The sequence below is a fragment of the Sciurus vulgaris genome, assembly GCF_902686455.1.
Source record: "Sciurus vulgaris genome assembly, chromosome: 4".
Lineage (NCBI taxonomy): Eukaryota > Metazoa > Chordata > Mammalia > Rodentia > Sciuridae > Sciurus > Sciurus vulgaris.
Window position 1 is genome coordinate 159901634 of NC_136464.1, and position 19637 is coordinate 159921270.

Genomic DNA, 19637 nt, shown 5'->3' on the forward strand with positions numbered 1-19637 from the left:
GTGGCTTAGTGGTAGAGCACTTGCCTAGCCTGTGTGAGCAGTTTGGGTTCAATCCTTAGCACCACATAAAAATAAATAAATAAATAAATAAATAAATAAATGTATTGTGTCCATCTCCAATGAAAAGTATTTTTTAAAAATAATGTAAAAACTTCTATACTTCAAAACATTAAAAATGATGGCTGTTTGGAAACTCAAACTGCCAAATAACAAAGTTTAATATCTTTTATATAGAGACCTAATCAATAACCCTCAATTCAACTGTCACAGGATTGGGGAGGTTCCCAGAATTCTTCCTACTTCTCCTTCAGATGCTAGTGCCCAGTCTCTCTTCAAGAGACTCCCCTCTTGCTGGGCATGGCGTTCTACACCTATAATCCCAGTGGCTGGGAACGCTGAGGCAGGAGGATCGTGAGATCAAAGCCAGCCTCTGTAACTTAGCAAGGTTTTAAGCAACTTAGTGAGAACCTGTCTCTAAATAAAAAATATAGGTTGGGGATGTGGCTCAGTGGTTAAGCATCCCTGGGTTCAATCTCCAGAACTAAAAAACAAGAGAATCCCCTCGTGCCTCACTTCAGCTGCCTAAGAGGGCAATCCCATGACACACACACTTGTGTACCTGTCACCCCATTAACGGAGGCCTCCCAGGGCATTAATGTCCAGATCTAATCTCATTCAACTGCCCAACCTCTTGTCCAGCCCCCTTGCCCTCCCACAGTGCCATCTAGAATTCATAGCCTGTCCTGGACAGGACCTCCTACAGCATCAGCTTCTGTCAGCAGCCTCTTTCCTGCCCTGTGCTTAGAGAAATCTGCCTCTCCCCTGTAGGGTTACTCATACAGTCCTTTCCAGTGGTGGCTGTTTTATCTCCCACATACCATTAGACCTGGAGATGGGCCAGGTTCTTCTTGTTGCTATTTCAGCCACTGTGCCCCCATCCTCCTTAAAACCCTCCAGCGCCTTTGAAGCAATTCTTTCCACTGAACCACCCACTCCGGTTCCTTTTGCTGTCATCTGTTATTTACATGGTACAGTTGTCCCTCGGTATCCTTGGGGATTGGTTCCAGGACTTCCTTTCAGATCCAGTACCTTCTGTAAAATGGTGCAGTATTTGCATAGAACCTGCTCACATCCTCCCGTACACTTTAAATCATCTCCAGAGTACTTATAATATCTAACATGAGTGCTATGGAAATAGCTGTTCCATGGTATTTAAAGAATAATGACAAGAAAGAGGTCTGCTCACATTTAGTACAGATACAGTTTTCTTTGAGAATATTTTTAATTGTGGTTGGTTGAACTTGCAGATGTGAAATCTGTAGGTAGCAGACTGTATACTGTCTTTCTTTGAAGATGTTGTCTTCCTCTTTCACTCCACCAGGACTACTGCTGCCATTTACATTACTTTATCTTCCTGAAAAGACAACCCATATACTGTTCTGGCTTCTTCGTTCCTTGATCTTCTTGTGGACTTTTCACTCAACTTTGAATGTGTACTTTGGTCATACTTCATACTCTCCATCGCTAGACTGCTGTCTCCAAAAGCTTAACATCAAGCCCACTACTTTCCAACCAAATTACCTCTTCTACTAGTTCTGCTCTGGCATTCTTGGAACCCTCCTATCCATCAAGATTTGCCACCCTTTCAACCTACTATTGCTTCCTTATCATAGCAATAATCATTACTGATATCAGTGGGCTTTGTAACTGTAAGAAATAACTGAGACAATCAACTTACAAAGAGAAAAATGTTGATTTTGGCTTGCAATTTTAGAGGTTTCAGTTCTTTGATAATTGGCCCCATTTCTCTCTGGGCCTGTGATGAGGAAGCACATCCTGGTGGAAGTTTGTGGCAGAGCCAAGTTGTTTCCTTCAGGGCCAGGGAGCAGAGAGAGGAAGAAGGGGCCATGGTTCCACGCCCTTCAAGGGGCAACCCCCCCCCCCCCCCGCCCCCGCCGTGACCTAAGACCTCCCACTAGGCCCTACCCTTTACAGGTTCCACAGCCTCCCAGTAGGGCTAAGCTGGAGACCAAGCCTTTGGCATATGCACCTTTGGAGATATTCCAAATTCAAACTATGGCTTTACCCATGCATGAAACCTTAATTCCTCCATCTCTCTTCCGTTCCTGAAAATTCCTCTCATTTGGCTAAATTCAAATTTTCACATTCTGTGACCCACACCTGAGCAGCTAAAATGCCTGGGAAAAAACAAACAAAAAGCCCCCCACCATCATAGCTGGTCTCAGTTAAATTTAAAACTAAATCCCCAGGGAGCACCCCCAAACAGCCCAGCAAGCCCACTGTATGAACTTACTGGATTAGGTCTCCTCTCCCAGAGACTTAGTATTTCAAACCTCTCTTCACACCCCCAGCAACTATTCATTTTCTTGAGAAAATTATCAGAAAGGGACCTGTCTCATTCTTTTCTTGTCATACCTCCCAATGTCTGTCTCCACATACCTGTCTTTCCTAGTATTAAAATGATAAATTCTTCTGGCTTTTAAGGTCACACTCTCCTCTTCTACTCTGAATCCCATTGCTGGAGAAATCTGCTGCTGTGACTGCTTGTTTTTACCTGCAACATCCATTGACAATTCTCTCCGGGGAACATTTAGGCCCACACAGAAGCATAATATGATATCTTTCATCTTACATACAGTAACAAGAACCTTGAATTCACATTCCCCCAAGAGGCACCAGAAAATGTTACAAAACTGGATCTATACCTCCACTTTCTCATCCCTTTCCTTGTAAGCCCAACCACACTGGTTCTTATGGCTCTACTGAACTGCCCTTGTTGTTACCAGGGATTCCTCTAATACCAAAACCAATAGTCTCAAGCCTCATATCATTCTACTTTTCAGCAGCATCTGACGGATAATCACCCCTTCCTTTTAATAGTAATTTTTAAAAAGCATTCTTGAGGTAACAAACTATCAGATTTTCCTCCGACTGCCCATTTCAAAAGTTCCCCAGAGCTGTTAACTCCCTAAATGGCCCCATCCTATATTATGGCATTGAATATGATCATGAATTCCCGTCAGTTATCTCCAGTGTCTGCCTCTCTCCTGAGCTCCCCCATTCTAGAGCCGACTTCCTACTAAATTATCTCCATTTTAAGTCTAATTAGGAATCTCATACTTAACCCCTTTAAATTCCTTCCTTCCCTAGACTATCTCATCTCAGTAAATGGCATAATCATTAGCTCAGCAACAAGACCTGAGATTCATCTTTGACTCCTCTTTCCAGCCCACATTGAATCCATCAATACATTGTATTGGTTCTACCCTTGAAATTCAATAGCTATCCCATGACTTTTCTTCCTTCTTTTTCCAGGGATAAGACACTGAACCCAGGACTCGAAGCATGCTAGGCAAGAGCTCTACTACTCATTTACATCCCCGGCTATATCCAGTCCTTTTAACACCTCCACAGTTATCACCCCACTTTAAATTCTAAGGAGACTGTAATTGACTAGGACTTCTATTCTGACCACTGTTGTATTTCTCCACACTTCAGTGATCCTCTTAAAACCCAGACCAGAACATGTTACCCTTTCCTGAATCCTTCCAGTGGCTCCCTAATCTCCGTGAAGACAAAGTCCTCACAATGGCCCATAAAGCCCTGGGAAATCTGGTGCCTGCTAACTCCTATAATGTTCTAATTCCCCTTCCCCTGCTCACTCTGCACACCACCTTTCCTATGCTGTGTAGTGTGCCCCACCCACGTTGAAATTTAAAATCCCCAATACAGTAATATTAAGAAGTAGGCTCTTTTGGGTGATTAGGTCAAATAGGATTCTTGCCCTTATAAAAGAGCTTGAAGGGCTAGCCCCTACCCACTTGGGTCCCCTCAACTGTATGAGGATACTGCAAGAGGTGCCATCTATGAAGCAGAAAGAGTACTTTCATCAGACGACCAATACACTGCTGCCTCAAGCTTGGGCCACCCTGCCTGCAGAAGAGAGAAATACATTTCTATTATTTATGAATTTCCCAGCCCAAGACATTTTGTTCTTAGTCTGTCCATGCACACTTGCTTCAGTCACATGATTAACTTCCTAACCTCCCTGGTCACTGCTCCAAAGTCATCACCTTCAACAAACCTTCAAAGTCCACCCAGTCCAAAGTAGTTTTCCAACTCTTGTGCTTTTCTTCTCCACAGGATTCAGTGCCACCTGACCACCAATCCTAATTATTTGTAAATTCTGTATCTGTAAACTCACCTACTTACTTGCTAAAATTTGCAACCTAAAAACCAACACTTGTGGTGCTTCCAGGGGCACTTGTAGACATGTAGCTGCTGAGTGCACACAGCCCAGCTGAAGTTCAGCACTGTCTTCGAGTTTCAGCTTTCATACTGTAACCAAGTCATTTTGAGGTCTACTTAGTGCCATGGTTTCCACATTTTTGTGCTTTCTGTGACCTCAGTGTTTGAAATGGCCCCGAGCACAGTGCTGAGGTGCTGTCTAGTATTCCTAAGTATAAGGCAGCTGTGATATGCTTGACAGAAAAGCTTTGTGAAGTAAGCTTTGTTCAGGCTTAATTTATAGTGCATTGGTCATGAGCCCAATGTTAATGAGTCAGTAGTAAGATTAAATAAGGTATCTTTGAACACAAACATAAAAAACATGATCATTGGCTGGCTGAAAAGAACATGGTCAGAGGGTCAGGAACCTAACCCTGTATTTCCCCTAGGAACACAGTATCTGAGATACTGCCTTATCACAGATTTACACAGTACATGACACTTACCAGTAATCTGAAAATTCAGATTAAGTGGGTAATACAAGTGAAAGATAAATGAGCAATTCCTCAAAGAAACTCAACTGGCCAATAGTTATAGAAAATATTCAACCTTAATAGGATCAAGGAAATGCAAACAAATTAACCAGTGTTGCCTCCCTTCAAGCAATCTTAAGACCTAAAACGTGCACATCTTTTGACCCAGCTATCCCAACAAATAAAACTTGGATCTGTGTAAAAATTTACCAGCAACGATAACTGCTGTGACAAAATTTACAGCAGCAAAACAGTATATATCACCTCAGAATCTAAAAAAGATTAGCAAAATAGTTGTTTACCCAATGTAATATGTAGTAGTTATCCAAAACTGTGAATATAAAAAGTCCACTAAATATTAAGTAAAAACAGATCATACACGTCTTGATTAAGATTTTTTTGCAGGTATTGGGGATTGAACCCAGGGCCTTGCACGTTAGTCAAGTACTCTACTATGGAGCTACATCTCAGCCCATAGGATCTAATTTTATTGTCTATATGCATAAAAATATTTGGTTATTAGCCTTAGGTATTAAAGATGACATCATTTTTCTTTATGAAAAATATGCATTACTTTTATAATCAGAAAAACAAAAAGGAGAGAAAGCTTAGGGAGTAAATTTGGCAAATAAATTATTAAGTACTGAGTCTCTGGCAAAATCCTGCCACCTCTTAAACTGTCACCTTCAACCCGAGTTCAACTCCAGTCACCAGAGCAGGAACACCATTTGGGCATTCAAACTTTAAATGAAACCTGAGTGGCGAAACCCATAGTGATAAGCTCAACACTTCTAACTCGGTGATAACCACTCTACTCAATCCCTGCCCTACAACTTACCAGCTATGCACTATTTTATGTAAGTGATACAAGTTATGGGAATGTTGAATTTTAATGAAATTATATATAATATATATTGTAAATCATATATATGTATATATATATATATATATATATATATATATATTATAGAATCCAACATACAACAAGCCTCATAATTATTGGTTGTTACTCTACCCCAAAACAGAACTGTTAGCTGATGTCCCAACTCTGGTTACAGAAATGTATGTTTTGGGAGTAAAGATGGTATGTTCACAATAACATGTAAACATTTCACATATCACAAATAAAGACTACCTCTGTCCTGTTACAGATCATTTACAGATCACAAAACATTATTCACAGTTCTGGTAAGAAGGTTTCCTGTCATCCACTATAAGGAGAGGCAGAGACAGAGGTGTTGAGGCAGGCATGTTCTCTTCCTGTAAGAACGTAGGCCCTTTTGTAGGACCTCACTCACTCCATGTGACAGCATCAGTCTGTATGAGTAGTGTTTGAACTGAACCTAACCAAAATGTAAAATCTAGAAATTTAATGCACCCAACTGTATAAATCTTCAGCAATTAAACTTTTCATCTTTAGTGTTGTGAAATCCTCTTTCTCCCACATGTACAAAATGAAACCAACAAGGGAAGCACATTTCCTGATCATTTTTATTTGTAAAACTGATTATATGCCTCATGGGCAGAATCAAAGGTAAAACCTTCATCAGCTTACATTTTATTCATGGTTATAACACAAGGTCAGTGTATAAACACTACCTGAAAATAGTTATATATTTCTAAGCAATAAATATTAAACTAAAGAGTTAACAAGCACTCATCAATTCTCAAACAGATATTCATCAAAATGAGGTAAGTCTAATGTGTCATTTGCTAAAGAACTTAATGCTGAAGTGGAAAAAAATTCATCCAAAATATCAGTCTTCATGGGACTCTCCAAGTTTGAGGTTCTTATGCAGGCATTATTTGTTAGTGAGTCTGCATGCGCTTCACACTGATTTCCCTTGGTGGGGCTGCAATAATTATGGTCCTGTTTCAGATGTGTGTTCTGAGGAACATCATTTAATTCACTGGGTACTGGGACAGGGTTATCTCCCATTTCCAGATACCTAAAGTCAGCTTCCCCATTTTCTGAGAGCTCTGTTGAAAGAGTTGTAGGAGACAATAATTCTGCTAAAATTTCTTCATGAGTTTGACCACTGTATGAGGAAACAGGAATAGTGGTACATCCAGATTTATTATCTGCACTATCAATCTGATTTTGTAGTTCATCTAACAAGTCTTCTATTGATTCACAATCATTTGGAGACCCACACTGGGGCACAGGTTCTAAATTTTCACTTGGAAGTGTTTCACTTTGAAGGGAAGACGTAAGAGCAGCTAATTTCCTCTTTTTTGCCTTTAGCTTTTTAAGAAGTTTTAGACGAAGTTTATGGATCTGACCTTCAACTGAGTCTCCATGGTTTGCTAAAGAAACACCATTTTCCTTTCTGTGAGAATCATGGTTGAGGTGAACTCCCTGGGAGGCACTTTCATACTTTTTCGAAAGTTCTGAAGTGGTGTTCCCGGTAGCGTGCGGATGAACAGCTGTGTTACCCGGTGGCAGAGGACCTGGTGGAGGACTGTAGACGGAAGACTTATCTGCACTCTTCCGAGCTTTCTTAGATAACCGGTTAGCCTTTTTGTTTATACCTTTAGTTTTAAATCCACCAAAATTATTTGCCCCTTTAACTGAAGGCTGCAAATCAGTTACAATGCTTCTATTATGAGCTGAAACACAAGGTGGCATAAAAGAAGCACCTCTGCTTAATAGGCCTTTAACCCAACTTCCCACAAATGGTTTCTTTTGATTTTCTTTTGGAGGCTGATTCTGTGATGATTTGGCTATTATGGTTTGAGAATCTGCTGCAGTTTCCTTTTTCTTCAAATTAGATACCTGAGATATAGCATATTGTTCTGGCTTTAATATCTCAGTTTTTGGTGGAAGAAACTGTTTTAACTGAGTCTCTTTCTCAATTTCTGCTGACTTCATTCCCTGTACAAGACTAGTAGAATGAATACTGTTCACAGATTTAGTAATTGAAGTATCTCCTGTATTTGGCTGCACTAACTGTGTGTTTTTATTTACAACTTGTGATAGAAAGCTTAAATCCACAAATTGGGCTTGGATAAGCTTTTCTTTACTTGGACTAGATGCTGAAGAAGCCGTTAGTGATTCTTGAGATTGCAAAGTATTTGCTTTGCCAAGTTCTATATTTTCTGTAACAGGTTTGTTTTCTGATGGGAAAACTTTGGAATTAATCTGGAAAACTGAGGCAGTTTTCTGGATAGTTCCTTTAAGTGTCAAAGGTAAAATACTACCGTCAACCAAAGTTTTTGTATCTGAACATCCATGATCCTCACGAGTTACAGTTTTGTCCCGTGGAAGAGCAAGAGAAACAACTGATACGTGTGTAGGGTGAGTCACTGACGATGTTTCTGCTGAGGCAGCCTCAACCACAGAACGCCATGCTGGAGATGCTGGCGGCTTCTCACCAAAAGCATGCTCACCGTTAGTCTTCTGGAGGCAAAGGTGGGCAGCTTCCTCATCTGTCACACGGGATGATTTTCTTTCCCAAATAACAATATGTATCTCTGAAGCAGGAACTTCAAATTTTTCATGCCTTTCAGCACACGGACCTTTTAAGTCATCACATTCTAGCCAACTTCCTGGGGAAGAAAGTCAAAGACGTTAGACATTCACAAACCAACCTAGGTTTCCTTTCTTTTGGTCTTTTAAACTGCTATTATCACTGAATATTCACCAAAGGAGAACACTCTAAAATACTGCCTTATCCTTGTCAGCATTCTTCTCTGTCAAATTTTTAAGTCCTTATTTGGATGACAAAAGTTATTAACTAATATAAGCTAAGAACTGAAAATCCAGGATAGTTTTCTGGATAGTTCACATTCTTTCCTAAAATACTAAATGAATGAATGAATAAATAAATAAATAAATATCAAAACAGCATTATATTTAACTTTTGGGTCTTAGAATACAGTATTGCCTAATTTACCCAAGAACATCAGAAAACAGAATAAGTTCTTTCATATATATGAATTTTCCAATTAAATGAAGCTTATTACCTCCAGTACCAATGTTTGTGTCAATTCTTATTTCTGAACTTCTGTCTTCTCATTTATCAAGTGGGAATGAAATCATGTATAACAAGGAAGAGTTTAAGGGTCGTGAGCAGTCTACTATAACAAACAAGAAACCTGCCAAGAGTTCCCTATTTACAGCACAATGAGTGATATAACAGGAAGAGAAGTCTTTTTTTTTTTTTTTTTTTTTAAAGAGAAGTCTTATGTAGTGGACTAAAGTGTGAATGAAGACTAAGGAAGTAATAACCTGTTTAAACTACTCATAGAAAAGAAAGGGGAAAAAGGGTAACAGACTAGCTACCATACATAAATATATAAAAAGAAAGAAAAGAAAAGAAAGAAAGAAAAAGAATGTTGGTAGAGACATGGAGGAACTGGAACCTTTATGTATTGCTGGTGGGAATGTAAAATGGAGAAGCTGCTGTGGAAACAACCAGCCATTCCTCCAAACCTTAAATACAGAATTATCATAAGACTCGGCCATACCATTGGTAGGTATACAACAAAAAAACTGAAAAGAGGGACACAAATACCTGTCCACCAATGGTCATAGCAACAATTTCACAAGTTAAAAGGAAGAAACAAAGTCAATGTCCACCAAGAGATTAATAGATAATACAAACAACAGGATATTATTCAGCCTTATAAAGGAAACCTGGCACACACTACATGATCAATCTTAAAAATGTACTAAATCAAACAGACCAGACATCCAAAGCCAAATACTGTATTGATTCTCCTTATATGAGGTACCTTGAATGTCAAATTCATAGACACACAAAGTGGAATAGTAGCATAGCTGGAAATGCTGGGAGGATGGGGAGTTAATGCTTTGTGAGTTAAGAGTTTTGGTTTAGGGTGAGGAAGTTCTGACAGTGGATGGTGGTGATGGCTGACAAAACAGTGAATCTATTTAATGCCAATGGACTGTAAACTAAAAAAAAAGTTAAAATGGTAAATTTTATGTTACATTTTACCACAATAAACAAATAAAAAGCATGGCTGAGAAGTAATGAAGATGACTAGATGCTGACAGGTGATGGAGGTTAAAGTAAGGTGTATTTATTCATTTGTAGTTTACTTACTACACACATAATGATTTGAGAAAAGCTAACCACAGGCTTGGATAAGTAACACCTTTTTAACAATCAACAATTACCTATGCTTTTATTATGGACCTACCACTATACATCTCAATATCCATACATCTATAAAATGAAAACACACACAAAAAGCAAAATGGTGTAGGAATTCTGGCATATCAAATATGTTGCTTACTCTATTTCTGCAAATTCAAATGTGATAAATTAATAAAGTATGATGTCAAACACCATGATATGTAGTAAACCATACTTCTATTCCTTGGAATAAAACTGTAAACACCAAAACCACCACCACTATATTTTTTCGAGGGAGCGCAATATTTCAGAAAATACTGTTTTAGCAGCAGAAGTGATGACACAGTATTAACACTGCAAAAATACGTGCGGAGACAAACATAGAAAGTGCACTGTTTCCCTTCTCTGTTTTGAACTTAAACATATGCATGTATCTGTCTGCACCAAAGAGTTCTAATTTTGAAAAATGGGAAAGTTAAGAAAGGATAAAGAGACCTTTCAGCAACTGCTGCTTTAGGCCAATTTAGTTGCTAATAGACTGGTCAATTTCTAAGATATCGTTTAGTGACTAAATGGCTACAACAAACAAGGTCTAACATCCAACATATTTAAAAAATTCCCTAAAGAGAAAAATTAAATACAAGATTAAAATACTTATGAAAATATAGTATCTGATACCAAGTAAAATGACTGACAAGTCACACAATGGAAATATGAATTCTCAGAGTTAAGTCACAAAAAAGAAAGCAAAATATACTCAAATTTGCTAACTCCTCAAATAAAAACAAAATCATTCACCTAAGTATGTGGTTTATGTAGATCTACACTTATAAACTACCTGAATCTACTAATTTCTTATTCTCTACCAATTAAAATTTAAGACTTTTTAGCTTGCCTACATCAGTGATTTTCTATCATATGCACACCAAAATCATCTGGAGAACTACTTTTTCAGTACATGTGCTGCCAAAGCAAGCACTCATCTGGGGAACTTTTAAAACAATATTGATAATTTGGGTCCAATCCCCAACACTGATTTGTTGATACAGAATAGAATATGGCAATTTTTATAAGTCAACCAAATGATTCTTATATGCCCTCAGGGTTGGAAACCACACTGTACTCAAAGTGGATTTTTCATTTCCTGGAACGCACCAAAAGTTACAATACTTCCATCCAAAGCCTGATGCAGGATAAAACTTCAAGATAATAAGTACACTTACAATGTGAGTCTCAGTTTACAAAGTGTTCCTCTAATACAGTTATGCATCATCCAACTACCTCCAAGAAGAAAATATCAAGTAAGTGTCCAAACAACAGAAAACGGCTATAACAAAGTAACTATTTACCAAGGGCCTAACACAATACTTAACTGGGATCGGATTATCTTATTTTAAGACGAAAGTGAACATTTGAGGAAAACACACCCAGTATTAAAACACACTGGACAAATGGAAGGGGGTGAATTTCCAAAATCCATGAACTGTAATTATTTGGCTTTCTACTGAGAAGTTTAGTCATTTAATCAAAGGCTTTACTGTGGGAAGCCATCCTTATTTAGCAAAATCAGACTAGGTTCAGTCACGTGACCCAGAGGCCTGGCTTCTAATAACTGCTGGGAAGCATGTGGCGCTGCATGGGAGTGGTTCCCTGTCTCCTCCTGGAATTTTCCCCTTAAGAGGATGGCTCCCCTAACTCCCCTAATAAAAAGATTATTGGCTCTCATGTGTTTACTAAGTAGATAAGTTTTTGGGTAATAGAAAAACCACCAACATCCTCCTCCATGCAGGATGTGGCAGAGAGGACCCCAACACTTTACTTTGACTGTAGCTGTTGGCCAACTGTGGACTTCAGATGGCTATTTCAGCAATAGGGCTACATAGTATTATGTTTAATAGTCTTAGAAATAGACATTTACTTTTGTTTATACAAACAATTGCAAACTAAGCAAAATATAGTTTTACCGTTATCAATTAAAAATCTTCAGTATGATATACTTTCTTTTTAAAAGTACAAGGTATCTAAAAAGTTCAAATCCCCACCAATCATTTTTCTATATTGAACAAATATTACATTACACATGTAATTTAAAAAACAAAAGCAAGAACATTAAATGGAAAAAAACTGCAAAATCAAGAGTAGTATATGATCTCATCCTCTAAGAAATAAGGATGTGCATCTGTACATACCTAGATATGTGATAGAAGAGTTAGGAAGGACACTAAAACCAAATTTTTAATAGAAGGGGAAAAGGCAGAAAAAGTAAAGTCAAAGGGAACAGAGAAAAAAAGGCAAAGGAAAAGTTGTCTTTTAAAAAAATAAAGTCACCAGAGATTAGTATGCATGCCTACTATCATAAAAGAAAAATTTCAACACTTACCATCAGCATCTAAAATCCATGTAATAAAATGATTATTCGCTTGGTACTGAATTACAGATGTTGCTTGATAAAGACAGCCTTCAAAATGAAATGCATAGTGCTGCAAGTCATTCTGTGGTAAGCCTTCTACAAAGTGCAACATGAATATGGGAGACACTCTGTGGGAGAGAAGGCAAGAAAAGTCAAATGAATTTAATGCCATGTGTCTGCTTATACAAGAGTTTCAAGTGAACTAGTCACACACAACACTTTCAAGGCTAACTAAACTAATTTTTCTTGAGCACCTCCAGATGTGTGCCTTAATTAGAAATGAAGAACTTGCTCTAAGAAGTATGTAACACCAAACCCTCTTCAAAATGTATCACTGACAGTTGGAAGCCATCATGCAATAAGAACAACACAGACCATTAAACAAAAATTGCTCTGTAAGCAGCAGTGTTGCTTTGGATTAAAGAAAATCTCACGGTAACTACTTTGTAAAATTCAGAGGAAAAAGTCCAGATCATTCAGAATTTTCTTTGGCATCAAATGTCCAAATTAATCGCTTTTGTTAGGTGGGTAGGCAATATGTTACAACAGAGCCTAAGACAATCAAATAAACTTTAATTTGGTCTATTTCTTTCTGCTATCTCAGAAAGCAGAGCAATCAAATTAAAATTCCTACTTAATTTGTGACTTAAAAAGAAAATAAAACATGCTGGTTGATTTACTGTAAACTTCAAGATATCCAAAATTTTCAAAATTATACTGCAATGTCAAACTAGAAAACAGAACCCACAGATGGGCCTTAAATAACTAAATCTAACAAAGCTCTCAGGATTTAAGAAAAATGTTGAATATACTTTTTCCTAATATTTAAACAGCTGTCAGGACTTACTTAGCTTATCAAAATTTATTCAGCTGAAATGAACTTGAAGCAATGTCCAAAATGCAAGATTATTCAGACTGACAAGGGATAATTTGTAAATTATCCCTTGTCAATCATTTTGTTAAAGAATAATCGTCCTCAAAATTTAAGAACCTAGAAATACAAATTCCTAAAAACTGTAACACTGAACCCTTTCCCACTGTTTCTTTAATCAGATAACTATTTTCACTGAATCCAAGATGTCAATGATTATAAAATATACCACTAAACTATACCATGCCATCCATTTTTTTTTTTTGGGGGGGGGGCAAACCAGGGATTGAACCCAGGGATGCTTAACCAGTAAGCCACATCCCCCAGCCCTTTTTATATTTTTAATTTTGAGACTGGGTCTTGGTAAGTTACTTAGGGTCTCTCTAAATCGCCCAGGCTGGCTTTGAACTTGCAGTCCTCCTGCCTTAACCTCCCAAGTTGCTGGGCATGCCATCAATTTTTTTAAACATACTTTCATTTCACATGTTAAAATGTGAAGTACATGTCTTTGAACCAATAATTCACAGTGAAACTATAGATGTGTTCACATAAGTACACATGCAGACTTGAGGCACCTGCCTCTCTTATTACTATCTAAAAATTTTTAAATTACTAATTTAGTTCCCTTGGACTCACACAATACCTGTCAAGATATCTTCTGGGGCTAATTACTACAACAATCTCTTTATAATCCTAGACAAGGAAATCCCAATTTCCTGCTTTTGTGTGATTTACACATGCAAAATGTTTTAAGATAATGCATACATGACCACTTGCCAGATTATTATACTTCTTATACATTTTACGCATTCTAAACTATTCTTTTTAAGTGGGTAAAAGTAAAAACTGCTAAGACTAGCATGCCAGAGGACTTGGGTTCAATCCCTAGAACAACACAAAAAATAAACTGTAGCTGGGTGCAATGGTGCACACCTGTAATCCCAGCAACCAGGGAGGCTGAAGCAGGATGGATCACCAAGTGTGAGGCCAGCCTGAATAACTCAGCAAGACCTTATTTTAAAATAAAAAATTTAAAAAGGGATGGGGATAAGTGCTTGCCTATCATAAATGAGGTCCTATGTTCAATTCCCAGTACCGCTTAAAAAAAAAAAGACTAAAGCTCACTCTTAGCACACTTCTTTAGATGTAGTAGATACTCAAATTCTAGTTGAATGCAAGTAAATTCCCCAAAGTCTGCTTTGAGATCTAGATAGTTCTACAAGAAATTTGATTTTATTATCCAGAAGGAAAAAAAAAAATCAGCAATGAAAACAAATATTATAACATCCTCTTAATTACACTAGCCTCCCTGCAACTACTGAACCAAGGTCATCCAGGGCCTAATGGGGACTGAAATGATGACAAGCAGAAACATTATTCTCTCTCTCTTTTTGGCCATACTGGGGATTGAACCCAGAGATGCTTTACTACCAAGTTACATTCACAGTCCTTTTATTTTTTATGTTGAGACAGGGTCTTGTTAAGTTGCTTAGGCTGGTCTTGAACTTGTGATTCTCCTGCTTCAGTCTCCTAAGTAACTGCGATTACAGGGATGTGTAAACCACACTTGGCTAGAATCATAATTTTATTACCAGTTCACCTGAACAGAGGCAAACCCCTCAGAATAGCCTCCATATTACTTTCTTTTTCCTATTTTTTTTGGTGATGGGGATCAAATGCAGGGTCTCATACATGCTAAGCACAGGCTCTACCACTGAGCTATATCCCCAAACCCTTCAAACTACTTTCTGTAACTATAAAATTGTGTAAACTCCAAATACCAAATCAATTCCAATTTTTCCTCTGCATTTTAATGTGTCTGAGACTGGGATACGTTTTATCATTCATGGCAATTAAACAGACAGAATTTCTTAATGGTATATGAAAAAAATGATACAATTTATAAATGTTGACATCTTGGAATCAATCAAGTAATATGTTTCCTCCTCCTTCTATTCATGTTTCCCACTGGGCTCCCTAAAAGTCACAGTATTCGCCTGTACCCAACTCCAGTTTGTTTCATATTTCCAGCCTCTCAGGTACGGGCACAACTCAGCCCCAAGGTTTTGTTCTCGAGTTTCTTCCTACACTCATTGTTAGAGCATCAGTCAGAGATGATGCTCAGAGATGCAGAGAGCAAGTTAGGTTCTGCTTGAACCATGAGAAAACTGGAAGGTATGGATTAACAACCGGAACCAAAAGTCAACAAGAGTTTTCAAGCTAAGACCTGATTTGTCTTCACCTAACATGGGGCTGAACTCCTCTTAGACGGATCTACCCTCAGGAAAAGAGAAAAGAGAAAAAAAGCACAAAAAGATTGTGTTAACCACTACTACCCAAAGACAGCAAGGGAACTGCAGGTCTCCATTCCACAAAGAACCTACATCTTGCACTACTGGTCTGGAGTAAAGGTTTTTTATTTTCATCCCAACAAATGTAGTAAAATTCATATTTTAGAAAATGCCAATTTAAGCCAGGTGTGGTGGTACACGCCCATACAGCCAGTTCTTCAGGAGGCTGAGGCAGGAGAATCACTTGAGCATGAGCACATGAGACCAGCCTGGGAAGATAGCAAGACCCCATCTCAAAAAAATTAAATTAAAAAAGTGCAAATTTAACGATGGGCATATTATGGACATCTGAACTCTAATAATGTAGGCTTTTAGGCAAAAAAAAAAAAAAAAAAAAAATCCACGCAAATGTAATTTTTAAATCTCATATTTTAGATCTACTACATCATCATTTCACAATTTACGACTCCATTACAAGAAATTAAAAATATTAGTAAAGTCAGTTGCAAATCAAATAATTAGCACTAGATTATATTCACTGTAGTAAGTAAATAAATCTTCAGAAAACTTCAACTGTGTTGGGCACAAAGGTGTAATGTGAAGTCCTAGCAATGTGAGAAGCTTGAGGCAGGAGGACTGCAAATTTGAGGTGGGCCTTGGCAACTGTAGTGAGACCCTCAGCAACTTAGGGAGATCATGTCTAAAATAAAAAAGAGAAACTGGGGATGTAGCTCAGTGGTAAAATGCCTTTGGGTTGTATTCCCAGTACAAAAAAACAAAAAACAAAAAACCCAAAACAAAGTTCATAAATTGCTCAATGAAGTTTATAAATTCTTCTTAGAAGGTAATCCAAGGATCTTATAGATAAATAAAACATTTTCTTTCAAACAATGAAGACATTGGGAAATCTATTTTATATATTCCATTCAAAATTTTGTAGGGGACAGTGCAGTTCCTTATAAAAGCAAGCCTCAAAATCATTTTATTAGACCTGAGTAAGTTCAGTAAGCACAGAACAGAAATGTCTTATTTCTCCTTCCTACCACCCCACTATCTTGCTAAAAACAAACAAAACCATTAAGACTGAAGTTTATGTAAATAAGCTTTTCAAATGCCAACCCAGGAGAGTATATAACCAGACTCTTAAAGGAGATTCATTTCAAAAGCTGGAGAGGTAAAATTAAATCTGATTCTAAGGTCTTGGTGTTCCATGTCACTATGCTCTGAATATAATTCAAAGTAATTTACTTAGAAAAAAGTAGATTTGGATCAGACAGGCATCAATCACCTGATTTATCAATGGATTCTTTTCCTAATGGGGATATCACATCATAGTTGTGGATTATCTAAGACAAGGTGTTTGGGGAATTTACAACAGTATTAGTCTTTGGAATGCTGTAAGATTAAATTACTCATGGTATCATGATAGACTTAATTACTTTTAAGTTACCCCTAACAACTAGACTAAATTTGTTTCTAAATTCCATTAGACACCAACAAACCAAGTTACATAAAATAAAAATGCTACAAAGGATTTGTATAAAGATCTTGTCATTTACAATTTAAGTGAAATTTTACATGAGTTCAATTTACTTTTGAAGAATACAGGAAATATCCACATTATAAATTTTGCTTTTAAATCAGCTCAGTGGAACTCAAAACACATTTTCCACTGGAATGTTTTTACCTAAAGGATATATTTCCAGATCAGAACATGAATCTTAAGTAAAGTGATTTATCTGTTTAATTAAAAAGCATACGAAAAAAAAGTGTATGTTGCAAAACAACCAATTAACAGATTAAACAAAGAACAGAATGAGTCTATCCTCAATCCTGAGACTTAAGAAAAAGTAGATACAAATAGAAACTATACACACCAAGAAGCCTCAAGCAACCAGATGAACCAATGCAGGATGTAGACAGCCAAGGCCTGCTGCCTTCCTACCCATCTGATCACCAGCAGAAGGGTTTACAAAGAGGATACCCTCTACACTCAGATCCCAAAACTTGGCCACCAGCAGGCAACATAGGTTATTAACTTCCGGTTGAAGACAGTTCCTCATTTCCCGCTCTGCCTCCCACTCATGCTCTCAAATGATAGCAAAGGACAAAAACAGGTAATAATTCAAAAGGAAAAGAAAGGGAAAGGGAACTAAATGAACATAACTCAATAAGTATTCAGAAGACTGCATTCGGAAAAATGGCCCCTCATATAACCAGAATGGATGATGTGATCACATAGGCACTACCGAGCAGGATACTGAAGAGAAGCGTGCTCCATCCCACTGAACTCTAGGGCAGCTACAGGCAGCAGACGCTGTGGAACATGGGGAGGAGGCCCAGGCTAAGAGCAGCCTGTCTAGTGCACAAGGCCCAGACAGGAACCGGTGTAGACTGGAGCAAAGAATGGAAGGCAGCAGGAGAGAGCCTTCCGGGGGAGGGGGGGGGGGATGGATAAAGAGGGAGGATTAAAAAATTTCAAAGCATTGATTGATGGAAATTTATTAAGCGCTTGGGGAAAAAAAAAAAAAAAAAAAACCCCACAATATATGATAAAGCAAATGAAAACACTGAATAAAGAATTGTAAGAGAAATAAAACATTACCATGTCAACTGCTTGGCTGGAGAGGGAATAACATGTCTATTAATAATAATGCAAACACTGAATACTGGTTTAACCAAATATAAACACTTGAAAGAGCCAAGGCGGGCAAAACAGAGATGGGGCCCAGCTGCTGGTGCTGGAACCCTCACTCTCAACTACCAAAAGGTGAACAGACCCCATCACAGCAGAAAGAGCATCACTTCAAATTGTCAAATAACTACCATCTTAATTTGAAAATCTGAAGTAGATTAAGCTTAGAGAGGGAGTGAGGCAGGGGATTGCCCTATTTTCCCTCTAAGCCTTTTGGTACTATTAACTGAGAATTGATTGATTTAGTGATAATACATCATTAGGAATAATTCTGAGGAGTTTCTGGAAGATTCAAGGACATCAAAGGTTACTGTCACCAATTCTCTTTGTTTGTTTTTGGTACTGGTGATTGAACTCAGGGGCACTTAACCACTGAGATACATCCCCAACACTTTTTATATTTTATTTAGAGACAGGGTCTTGCTGAGTTGCTTACAGCCTTGCTAAGTTGCTGAGGCTGGCTTTCAACTAGCAATTCTCCTGCCTCGGCCTCCCAAGCTGCTGGGATTTCAGACATGCACCACAGTGCCTGGCACTGATTTTTTATTATATTAAATTAGACCTCATTTTAATAATATAAGTGTTAGACTGAAAATGAAGGCTAAAGAGAATGTGTACATTGTGTGAGCAGCTTAACAAAGAGAGACACTGCCCAAAATCAAACTAACCTGTGAGCTTAAAGAGTGTGATTCTGGTAACACAGGAAACTTTTCCACTCAGGACAAACTGAAAAGTTAGCAGAATATAATGAAGGCACATCTGCTAAAGGGCAGCAGAAAGCTTACAAGACATGAAGAATTAGCAGGCCAAGATCTGGGAGAAGATAGAAATTTAGACAGATGAGTCTGAGGCTCACCTTTGAAACATCTTGGCTCTTAAAATCATATTTTTAAAAAAGCCCAGAATTCCAGTGCATTGGCAGAGGAGGAAAAAACCTGAAGTTCAATAACCATAAAGGGAGAAAAAAGAAAAGGAAAGAAACTAGGAGAGTGGGGTCAATCGCCCTAAGCTGGCAGTACAGTGGTATTTCACCTGGAACAGCTGCTTAATGGTTAGAACAAGAGTTCCTATAAAGACAGGCATTTGGCAATTCATAAAGCTCTATTAACTCCAACTTCTGAGAGGTTTAGTTGCCACTTTGTACTCTATACCCGCAAAAAATGCACATTTACTTTTGTCTCATTTTTAAAAAGCATGAGGTAATTTTAACTCACTTTTCCAATACCATTTTTCTTATTTGAGATTTATTGTTGCAAGCATTACATGGGCCGAAATGGGCAGCATTAAGTGGATGCCACTCAGAGATGACGTTTGTAAAGGTGACCAAACTCTTCATATACCTATGGAAAAAAACAAACACTTGAATTAATTTATGTTAAATTCATTTACATTAATTTATACTAATGTCTAAGATAACTTCATTTGTTTAGTCATCCTTCCCTGTTTTCCCGAATCACACATTAGCATGGTAATGTTCCTCCCTACTC

General features: G+C 37.8%; 1 protein-coding gene across 4 annotated transcripts in view; it reads right to left on the minus strand.

The window, feature by feature from the left end:
* Positions 1-6254: 6254 nt before the first annotated feature.
* Positions 6255-19637, minus strand: part of USPL1 (ubiquitin specific peptidase like 1) — a 38783-nt gene continuing 25400 nt past the window's right edge. For all 4 annotated transcript variants that reach the window (XM_079138568.1, XM_079138567.1, XM_079138569.1 and 1 more), the window contains 3 exons: positions 19365-19490; positions 12264-12421; positions 6255-8330 (listed from right to left, as the gene is read on the minus strand). In XM_079138568.1, the coding sequence (XP_078994694.1) occupies positions 6442-8330; positions 12264-12421; positions 19365-19490 (2173 nt within the window). In that variant the 3' untranslated portion in view covers positions 6255-6441. The remainder of the gene's footprint in view (positions 8331-12263; positions 12422-19364; positions 19491-19637) is intronic.